Source organism: Tachysurus vachellii, chromosome 10 (assembly GCF_030014155.1).
Source record: "Tachysurus vachellii isolate PV-2020 chromosome 10, HZAU_Pvac_v1, whole genome shotgun sequence".
Classification (NCBI taxonomy): Eukaryota; Metazoa; Chordata; class Actinopteri; order Siluriformes; family Bagridae; genus Tachysurus; species Tachysurus vachellii.
Genome location: NC_083469.1, coordinates 17,095,666 through 17,106,228, shown reverse-complemented (window position 1 = coordinate 17,106,228; position 10,563 = coordinate 17,095,666). Strand labels below are relative to the sequence as shown.

Here is a 10,563-nt window from a genome sequence, read left to right as displayed (position 1 = left end):
GTAATGACAAAGTGGTGCGTTTATATTGGTGCTGTGCCTGTCAATATGCTAATATTTCTATTGAAACAATTCATTTTAGTGTACTTGCAGATGCTCCACATAATATGAAACATTTAATAAGGTGTATTTGTCAGTAAGGTGTAATAAGGTGTGTAATAGTGAACCAGAGTTAATGTATCCAATGATAGGGACTTAAGCACTATTGTACGTCGCTCTGGATAAGTCTGCCAAATGATGTAAATGTAAATGTAATACAGTGTTCTTGGGCAATGCTGGCTCAACGGTAAAGATTCCAGGATACAGATCTGAAGGTTCAAGCCCCAGCGCTGCCATTGTTAATCCTCCCTGCTACATGGATGCTCTGTCTATTCATTCATTTTCTGTAACCGTTTTTCTTGGTCAGGGTTGATTTAAAGCCTGGAAACACTGAATGTGAGGTTGGGAATACACCAAGAGGGGACACCAGTCCATCACAGGGAACCAAACACACATGCATTCACACACTCATTCACACCTAGGGACACTTCAAATTATCCAAACCACCTAAGCATGTTTTGGGAAGAGAGAGGAAACCAGAAAACCTGGAAGGAATCTTCACACAGAAATTAAATTCATTTCAGTATCGAACTCTGGAGCTGTCAGGTGGCTTGAGAACTTCCCAATGCACCTAAAGTAAATCCCGATGTAGTATAATACATCTGGCTATTGAAAAATCTGAAAGGGGACATATTTAAACCACTGGTTATTAGATAAATCAGCACAGTAATATATTTCTGAAGCACTACTTTTTAAGCAAAATTGAAGTAAGACAGAGATTGAGCCTTGCAAATTTAGCATTTACCATTTAGAAGGTGCTTCAATTACTTAAATTACTGTATGCAAAATGTAACCTTACTTGACCATAGCCCAAACATCTGTATATCTGGTAAACTGAGGAACTGTGTCATACCTCTCCATCTCAGTGCACCACAGGATGTCCTCTTTTTCATTCATGTAAACAGGGAAATGCTGATCTTTGCCCTGCTTTATGGAATTCGACCGAGTGGTGATGGTCCTCACTTTATCGAACTGAAAAATAAAATGTTTTTCAGTTTTGTTCAAAAGTATAAAACATGTATAAAATTTGTACAACCCATATCAGCTATACAGTATATTCAGGATGTTTAAGTGTTAGCATTACCTTTGCAGTCCTGCCATGTTCAAGACAGTCTTGCAGGTCCAGTTTGTCAGTGTACATGGCAGACATAGGTCTGTGTTGAGCAGAGACAGATCATATGAGGAAAAGTGTAGAGATGTGCTCTATTTCATATTAAGGAGAATCAGTGGAGAATGATTGAGGGCTTGTGTAGGATGAACGGAGGGAAGGTTTTGATATATACACTGATGCTTCCCTCACCATTCCATCCTGAACCAACCTGTTCATGCCAGGAAGGTTTCCCCAGAAGTAGCGGGCACGATGAGCAGCAGACACTTCCTTTGCGTCTATCATCACTGGGTTGCACTGTTAAGATTAACAGAGATAACAGGCTTTTGTGAAGAAATTTTAGTAAGTCAAATCTGTAAAAATCAACTTAAGTATCAAGTTTCCATGATGCTAAACTTGTGCTAATAATCTAATATAAAAATACAAAAAAATATAAATAAATCTACATAAACAGGCAAAAGAACTGGATGTAGGAATTAAAGAATACATATACTTATTTTATACTTACACAATACTGGTCTATTTGCATAAATATAAAAAAATGGACACTGTTTATCTTGGGAACAGCATAGGAACAATGTGGATTATTTTGAGGCTTAAACAGGCACAGTAGGTCTGTAAACCTACCACTTGGTGGCAGCAAAGAAAGGGTTTATTGCTCTCTGCTGAGAAACATGTAATACATCGTCATACAACTTGCCAGTCAGAGAACTCCTCATAAAAATTCAGTCCTCATAACCTAAAACCTTTTTATATTTGTGTGTTTCTGTGTAAATAAGTCCGTGTCATGAGTATAAGCAAACACACACCTCTAAAAAGCGAGAGATGTCCCTCTTGTCACTGACACCCATGGCCACTACATTCTCAAAAAGCCAGAAGAAAGGCCTGTTGTCTCCTTCCTTAGGACGAGCTTCATGTAAAAGCCGGTAAAACTCGAAGAACAGCCTTCCCGTGCCCTCTAGTGTGTGCATGTGTGTGTGTGTATATGTGTGTGTGTTGGGGTTGTGGGGGGTAATAAGAAAATAGGGTACAAATAAATTAAGGTTAGACTATCCAGATGTACTGCTAGCACTTTACAATGGAATGGAGATAATCATCCAAAAAGAAATACAAACTAACATTAATTTAAAACATTTAAAAACAAATGTATTAAAAGTATTGATTTTTGCATGCAGTATGATTTTACCGTAGAGACCTTTCCGTGCTGGATTAACTATAGACAGATCGTTACAGGGGCTTCCTCCAATGACAAGATCAAAAGGTCCCCACTCTTGTATCTGTGACAAAGGAAAGAGACAGACAGAGAAAGAATAGAATCAAATTCATTTTCAAATTTTGTTGGTAACATAAACAATCATACACAGAATGGCATGCAGTGAAATGCTCGTTTCGAATGGCCGAGTCATAAAAATAAAGTAAAAATAGACTAAAATTAGAATCATAATAAAAACAGGAACTGTACTTTTATAAAAGGGGGAAATATAGAATAATGATATACTGTATGCCATTTTAGAGCCTAAATGCAATATATGCTGAACAAGTCCAGAACAAGACTAAGGGTCTAAGTGGAACAATTGTGGGGGCCAATTAAGGGTTAAAAATATCTTCTAGTATAATAAATGTGCTGTATACATTATACAGTTCTTTCAGAAGCAAATTTCTAGCACGTTAACTCACGTGTTTGCGTGTGACGTTCCTCACGTCGCCAACGTACATTATGCGTCCATGGTGCCGCACGATACCAACAGTGATTGAGTCCTCACATATCTCAGAGGCGATGTAGCGCTCTACCTGAATGCCTAGCTCCTTTAGCACCAGCAGCCCTATGTACACACACACACAGACACACACACACTGAGCAAGCTGTCACGACCCTGCTTCCCCAAAACAGTCCAGATGCCTTAGCATTACAGAAGTCCATTTTTGTACAGAACAGCACTTTACAGTACATTATAGTACATTGTTTTGTGCTTGCTATGCAACTTCTGAGAAAAAAATACTATTTTTGGAATCTAAATGCAAAAGTGGTTCTCATTTGTGCAATGTCATATAAAAACATGAACTGAACAGTGGGAAAACATACAATTCCATATGCACTTTAATTTGTAGATGTTTACTATATACATTTAGATTACATATAACAGTCTGTACATATAACAGACGCAGTCATGTCCAATAATACTTTATTCTTTAAACAGAAATGTAAAGGCACTTTAAAAAGATGGCTGTAATGTTATCCGCACAACATCCTGCTTATAGCAGAAAAATGACAGGATGCGGATTCTCCTTTTACCTGTAGCGATTCCATCAAAGAGTGATAACACACGGATAGGCTTTCTCTTCTCTGCCAAAACAGGAGGGTAGAGCTTCGGAGGTTCCTGAGAGAGAATTTACATGAGTGAAAGGGAGGAGAGAAGGATGGAGAGAGAGAGAGAGAGAGAGAGAGAGAGAGAGAGAGAGAGAGAGTCAAGAGCGATACTGCTCAGTAAAATGTAATGGCAGTAAATAGACAATAAGAGGGGGTCATTGTTGAGGCACTGTACCGGGCCTCAACAATGACCCCCTCTTATTGTCTATTTACTGTCTTGTCTATTGACCCCCTCTTATTGTCTATTTTCAATCCTGAAGCTGTCGTTGCTTCAGGATTGAAACTTGTGCTCTCCTAACAATAGGGTGAACACTTTTCTGTTGCACCATTCCAGGACCTGCAATGGTGCAACAGAAAAGTGTTCACCCTATTGTTAGGAGAGCACAAGTTTCAATCCTGAAGCAACGACAGCCATCCACGGCCAAGAGTCCAAGAGAGTAAATTTTTCATGTACTTTGTCTGGAAGGAGTGGCATGCTCTCTCTCCTCTATCAAACACAGTGACACGTACACGATCCAGTGTGAGCAGTGATTCAAAAAGATCTGGTTGGCTGGCTTCATGTGCCTCAGAGGTGCCTCATATTGTAAGCTGTTATATGATAATCTCTGTTTCACTCTGAATGATAATTACATTTGAACATTTGAGCTGTATGTCACATCACTTTCTGACTTGCATCATCTCTCTACTTTCACAACCTCAGAGACTGGGGGAAAGTCTCTTCCAGTGAGGAACGCATACTAGACTCTACTTTTCATTAAAAATGGTCTTACACGGTCAACAACATTTTCATTCAGACTCCAAACATTTACTAATTTCCACTGACTTTAAGTTTTATTTCTTGTCAAGTACTTCTATGTGCTGTTTTAATTATTTTGGTTTGGGAGTTGTGCCAGTGAAGCTTAGCAAGATCTTATTAAATTTAACATCTTTCTGGTTTATGTATTTGTGGAATTTGATCAGATAACAGAGAAAAACAAAGCCTTAGAGATAAAGGTTCTAATATGGTACACCAAATGAATTTACAAGCTGTGTTGTAAATTAAAATCCTCTTTTAATTGAGTTAATAAAAAAGAGCTACTTTCCGTTGTTCCACTAGAAGGAAAAAGAGGGCAATAAGATTCCTTTCATAAGCAGGCTGGAAATCCGACCCTGTGACTATGTTTCTATCGCAGCATTGGGGTGAATACTTATGCAATCACTTTTACGTTCTTTATTTGTAAATCATTTTATTTAGTGTAGACTAATGGTATACACAATAAGACCAAAAGTATGCATAAAGTATATCTGACCATAAGCCAACATGGCCTCGCCATAATGTTGGAGGCATGCAATAGTCTAGAAGATTTTTGTATGCTGTAGCATTACATTTTCCATTCACTGGAACTAAAGGGCCCAAATGTGCCTCTTGACAATGCTCCTGTGCACAAAGGAAAGTCCAAGAAGGCATGGTAAGTCAAGTAGCTCACTCAGGGGTACAAGAGGTACTTTAACAGAGCCATGTGCTCAGTGGGATTGAAACCTTGCTTTGGGGCAATGTCAATAGCCATGACTGAGCTCATTAATGCTCTTGTAGATGAATCAGATCAAATATTTATTGTGGTTATAACGGCATTATGGCTGCTGGAGTGGTAAGATGTAATGGTCAGTTGTCCACATACTTTTTGCCATATAGTGTGCAACACCAATTTGAGTGGCGCTAATACTTATGCATGCCATGGTGCACATATAGTATAACCTTTTTTTTCTTTTGGTGTGGCATGTGGACTCTGGTGTAAAGACCTTGCTTTCCACTGTAAGATTAGTATTTTAAAATGGGTTTACAAGACAAAAATACAGCTGTTCTCTTAATAAGCATGCTCTCTGTAAAGAGTCTTATGCTTCTTTAGCCACCTTAAAATATGTCATAAATATGTCTTTTTGAGTTTTTGCGTTAACTCACCCTATTCCCATTTAACTGCCCTGCACCTGCACATACTGCCAGTAAGTAATAAATAAAGGTTTTTCACATTAACTGGGGTCCATTATTTGGTAATGGAGAACTGGTCAAAGCGCTTCCCTGACCATAAATTTGAGATGAAATAAACAATTTCAGAAGCCCTTAAACTGTCTGCCCTACCTCACTGCTGCACAGGTGGACCATGAAATGATCCATAAAGTAATCGTCACTTCACCCCATCACTGCAGTCCAAGCCTACACATGCTAATCTTATTACAAAAAGCTAAAGTTATGGACTGTTTATGCTTACACAATGAACTGACAGCTCTTTGAATTTAAATTTTCTTTAGCTCACTTTATGTCCTCTATGACTTTCATATTCTTTTCACAAAAATATGCAGATGATACATGATGCAGTACCCAGCAAAACCTTTTTCATAGAGTTCCATAAGACGCAACAATTTCTTTCAATTGCATCATAGCACACTGTTCATTAGCTATTAATCCAAAACCTTTTTAATGAGGTAGCTTGTCATACAAGTAGGCAACACTTACAAAATCCTGATCGTGGTTGTTGGCAAAGAAGTGCTGTAGGCGACTGGGCCAGTCAGCCCGGCGTTCCAGTAGCCCGAACTGAGGTTTCTGACCACACATATAGCAGTTCCAAGGATCCTCCTTTATAGCAGCTTGTGCTGCACCGGGCCCAACTAGCAGATCCACACACTCTACACAGAAACACCTGCAAACAACACAGTCCACTAAGTCCATGAATACTGACAGCAGTTTGTAGGTTGTGCCACAGTCAGAATATACACTCTGTCTACTGTCTACTACAACTGAGTAGCAGTGACAGTGGTGTTATAATTATGTCCAATCTTATCCTTAACATTGATGTCAACTAATCTAATAGTAGTTGTTAGAAGTAGGGATGCATTAATACCAATAATAGTTTTGGGTATAAAATAAAATAGAAGTATTACAGCACAGTAGTTAAATTCTTTCTTGCCATATCCTAACTTTGGAGGTTGGGGTCAGAGTGCATGGTCAGCCATGACACAGTGCCCCTGAAGCAGGGAGGGTTAAGGTCCTTGACAAACCTTCTAACCTCTCATTCACTCTTATACCACGTTCACTACAGTTGCTGTACTATGAAGTAGTCAATAGGCATCCCTACTACTGGTTGCCATAATTTTTCAGTGGGTGGCACAGCTGGAATTCAAAATCAATTTTCTTGCCTTTAAAATGAAACATTCTGGAGGAAGATTTGGGGATTGCATATAAATTCAACAATGTATATCATATCATGTCTTAAGAGGTGAAGGAGAAGCAGTGTGTGCTCTTTGCCAGGAATCATGAGTACACTTCACTGCATGTCACTCCATATTTGCCAAAAAAAAATAAATTCTCAGCTTTGTGGCATTACTGGACACACCCACATCTAGTCACTACCTCTCATATGGCTGGAAGTTGGCAGCTCTCAGTGAAAATGAATGACCTCTGGTCGTGTTGCTGTTGAGAGCCGCTGTACGCATCAACACTGTACGGACACCAACATCTAATACTGTATGACGTGTACAATCTCCCCTACGGTAAGTTGCCATGCTAATGAACAGAAGACACAAAATGGCTAAGATCCAGGTATATTTCATCATTAATTTTGGCAATCAAATCAAAAGCAGTGAATCATCTTCAATACAAGTAACATAAACAACAAGTAAGATAAACTACATCTGTCTTATTTTTTAACAGATCCATCACACAAATATAACTTAATTAAATTATATATATTTGAAGTATCCGTATCGAAATCAGTCATGTCATGTACTTGTATTCGGTCTGGAAAAAAAAAACAGTATCCGATGCATACCTGTATTTATTTAATAAGACCATTAAGATAGTTTATTAATGTAAACGGAACAGTGTGTAGCAGTTGTACCTGCAGCAGTTATTGTTTCCACACATGAGCACCTCCCTCCCTCCACAGCAGATTGTGCAGTAAGACTGGTATCCGTCGTCGTCGTACTGATACGCACACTCCAAGAAGCAGTTCTGTAACACAGCGGCATTACACTAATGAAAAACAGCTGGTGTTGGTCTGTGGACAGTTTATCTAATGCACAAGCGTGTAGCATATTGCTTATTTTATTAAATGACTATAATAGCATTGTTGATGAAATTTACTCGTATGTAATACAGTATCATAATCTACTATGTGCTTTTGTACGAACAATTTTTAAAAGGGTCAGAGTGAATCTAAGCCAGAGAATTAATCTACACTTTAGAACAAAAATGGTATTCTTTGTCACTGGGGTGGTACTTACAAGCTTTTTCGATTTTTTTAGTATGTATGTAGATTTTACTAAGAAAGTGAACGTAGTTTGCTTCACAATAGCTACATTTATTTGTACATTGTTGTTAAAATGGATAGATATATTTTAAATTCATTCATTCATTCATCTTCTACTGCTTATCTGAACTACCTCGGGTCACGGGGAGCCTGTGCCTATCTCAGGCGTCATCGGGCATCAAGGCAGGATACACCCTGGACGGAGTGCCAACCCATCGCAGGGCACACACACACTCCCATTTTTAAAATTGATAATTTCATTTGTATTTAATTTTCTTTTTATTAAAATGACCGTTGTGTCACTTCTCGTAAAGGTTCGCCTTGCTCGTTTCTTTTGTAGAGTTTACAGTGATTCGTCACAAGTAATTCAATGTACAGTCAATTGTGCATATGACAAATAATAAGACTCTTATATCTGCAAGGGAAAGTTACAAAGGTAAGATACACATATATCACCCCAGAGACAAGAGTAAGTCCTGTTTAGTACCCTGTATTTCCTTATTGGTGGCTGTGCACCAGGCTGATAACAAGAAGCTGGTTTGTACCTTACAGCTTTGGCACATTCCTCCACTGAAGAGTGGGTGTTCAAGGGAAACATTCAGGGTTCCACAGGAGATGCAAATGTCTATGAGAAAGGAAGAAGAAAGTAAGGATGCGTGTGGTTTCAGTGTCTTAATGCTGATTTGTACTTCTGGAGAATGAGTGTTTGCATCATTGCGTTGCAATACAAAGAGGGGGATCCTGAGAAAACATGGCATTAATTATGCAAATTACGCATGGTTCGTCTCTTCGTTGCTATGAACAGGGTGAAGGCTGATTGGTCAGTTGATCAATAACTTTTTCTGACACAGAACTGACCGCCTTCTACACACTATCTTGTGCTCTGAAATGCTTTTGGAAAGTGGGGACTGGTAAAAACCTTAAAACATCTTGCGACAGAATAAAACTCTCCATGAACATCTCCGTTAAAACACTTCCACTGTGTGAATTTCTCAGACTGGTGTCTTTAATAAAAAGCTCCTCTCTATGATTAAATATTCTGAACACCGAGTTTGATTGAACACGGGCAAGTTTTCTGCCTGTGTTTTTATATTTGCCTTACACATGCTGATAAGATCAGATTACTTTGTTTACAGAAAACTACAAGCATGATTCTGTGATAATATTTAAATATATTGTATAACGTTAAGTTTAATTTTGCTGGATGACACACTTTTAACAGACTCCCAGTAAACACAGTAGTGTAGATGATGTAAACTAGAGCAAGTCAATACAATAATTAAGCTGAGTAATATTTCTTAATTTATATTCCAATATTCAATTGAACGTTCACATGGTTTATAATGAATCATGCATGATTTATTTTTCCCCCCACAATGTTATGCCCATGCTATCTTCTATTTATTATTCCTGTAGTGAAACACAGGACTAATATAGCTTTGGTCCGATTTTACTATCTACAGTAATACAGTAAATGTTGCTGTGGGTCATGCAACGGTGCCTAATAGAGGACATGCTCTCGTTATGTGCGAGTATGAATCCTTCATGCAGTTCAAGAGTTTCTGCAATATGTCCAACTGTGCACACAGATGTATAAATCAGACCCTCAGAACTCATGGAAAACTCTCTAGTCAGCAGATAGTATCATAAATAAATACCTTCGATATTCCTGCACTTCTGCCGCACTTCATACACAAGCCTCTCTGAAAACAAAAAGAAGATCAGTACGGTTAATTAGGACTATCTGATTCTCTGTGTGACGTAACAGCCTAATGTTTTCCTTGAAGAGCTTAGCGGTTGAGGCTAATAATCCTGATTAGAGGCGTGTGCTGGTGTGAGAAGTTTTGTGTGTGTGTTTGTGTGTATGAACTTGATGAACTCCTTGTATGACTCAGCGTGTAATGGCTCACCTCGGGTTCTCTCATCGACGATGTCTTTCACCTTGGGCTTTTCTGTGGCTGTGCTTTTACGAGGCCTTTTAACGGGTGGGGGTGCATAGGCTGCAGCCTCGGGCTCCACCCACATTTCCGGGTATACTTCCTTATATGGGTTGCGCTCCTCTATGTAAGGCCAAGTCAACAAATCAGATTCATCAAAACAGACTGAAGAATCATATTGAGAACAACAGAACCTGTGAGTGAATGATGGTTTTAAACCCAGAGCACTTATGGTATGTACTTGGGGAAGAAAAAAACACTAGATCAGTGTTGATGCTCACTAAGAGTTCAGTGCATTATACAGTGCATTATACAGTGCCACATCTCTCATAGAAAACTGTTTGAAGTTGTTTTGATACAACATACACGTTTAAGGCTAAAAAAAATGATACAACAAATTCTCAGCATTTGGCTCCAGGTATGTGTCTTCACTTGTACAGGAATGTCTTTTAACCACGTATTCCCCATAATCCCTTTCAAAACAGCAAGGCAGTAAGGTTTACCTTCTGGAGGTTCCAGGCCCTTGGGGCCAGTGGGCTGGAATCCTGTCATGGCCCATTCAATCATCTGCTTGTTCTGAATGTCCACCGACTTACAGGTGTCGGTGTCGTCACTCTCAGGACAGGTGAGGAATACTTTTCCTGCTCTACTGCTGGCTGCCTGAAAATATCATTTGAACAGACGGGTGCACGTGTCACATTTCTTTATAACACTAAATCCAGGTTCATTAACAGTTCCATAGCTAAACGCACTCTTGATAGTTTAAAGCTG

At 38.9% G+C, this 10,563-nt stretch overlaps 1 protein-coding gene across 5 annotated transcripts in view; it reads right to left on the bottom strand.

Annotated features, from left to right (window-relative positions):
- The window catches only part of dnmt3ab (DNA (cytosine-5-)-methyltransferase 3 alpha b), a 44,998-nt gene that overhangs the window by 4,884 nt on the left and 29,551 nt on the right, over window positions 1-10,563 (bottom strand). For 4 of the 5 annotated variants that reach the window (XM_060880003.1, XM_060880005.1, XM_060880006.1 and 1 more), the window contains 13 exons: window positions 10,296-10,452; window positions 9,766-9,915; window positions 9,514-9,558; window positions 8,401-8,480; window positions 7,445-7,557; window positions 6,064-6,247; window positions 3,498-3,582; window positions 2,882-3,027; window positions 2,391-2,481; window positions 2,014-2,162; window positions 1,416-1,501; window positions 1,181-1,250; window positions 950-1,068 (listed from right to left, as the gene is read on the bottom strand). In XM_060880003.1, the coding sequence (XP_060735986.1) occupies window positions 950-1,068; window positions 1,181-1,250; window positions 1,416-1,501; window positions 2,014-2,162; window positions 2,391-2,481; window positions 2,882-3,027; window positions 3,498-3,582; window positions 6,064-6,247; window positions 7,445-7,557; window positions 8,401-8,480; window positions 9,514-9,558; window positions 9,766-9,915; window positions 10,296-10,452 (1,475 nt within the window). The remainder of the gene's footprint in view (window positions 1-949; window positions 1,069-1,180; window positions 1,251-1,415; window positions 1,502-2,013; window positions 2,163-2,390; window positions 2,482-2,881; window positions 3,028-3,497; window positions 3,583-6,063; window positions 6,248-7,444; window positions 7,558-8,400; window positions 8,481-9,513; window positions 9,559-9,765; window positions 9,916-10,295; window positions 10,453-10,563) is intronic. The other variant, XM_060880004.1, reaches the window with a different exon arrangement.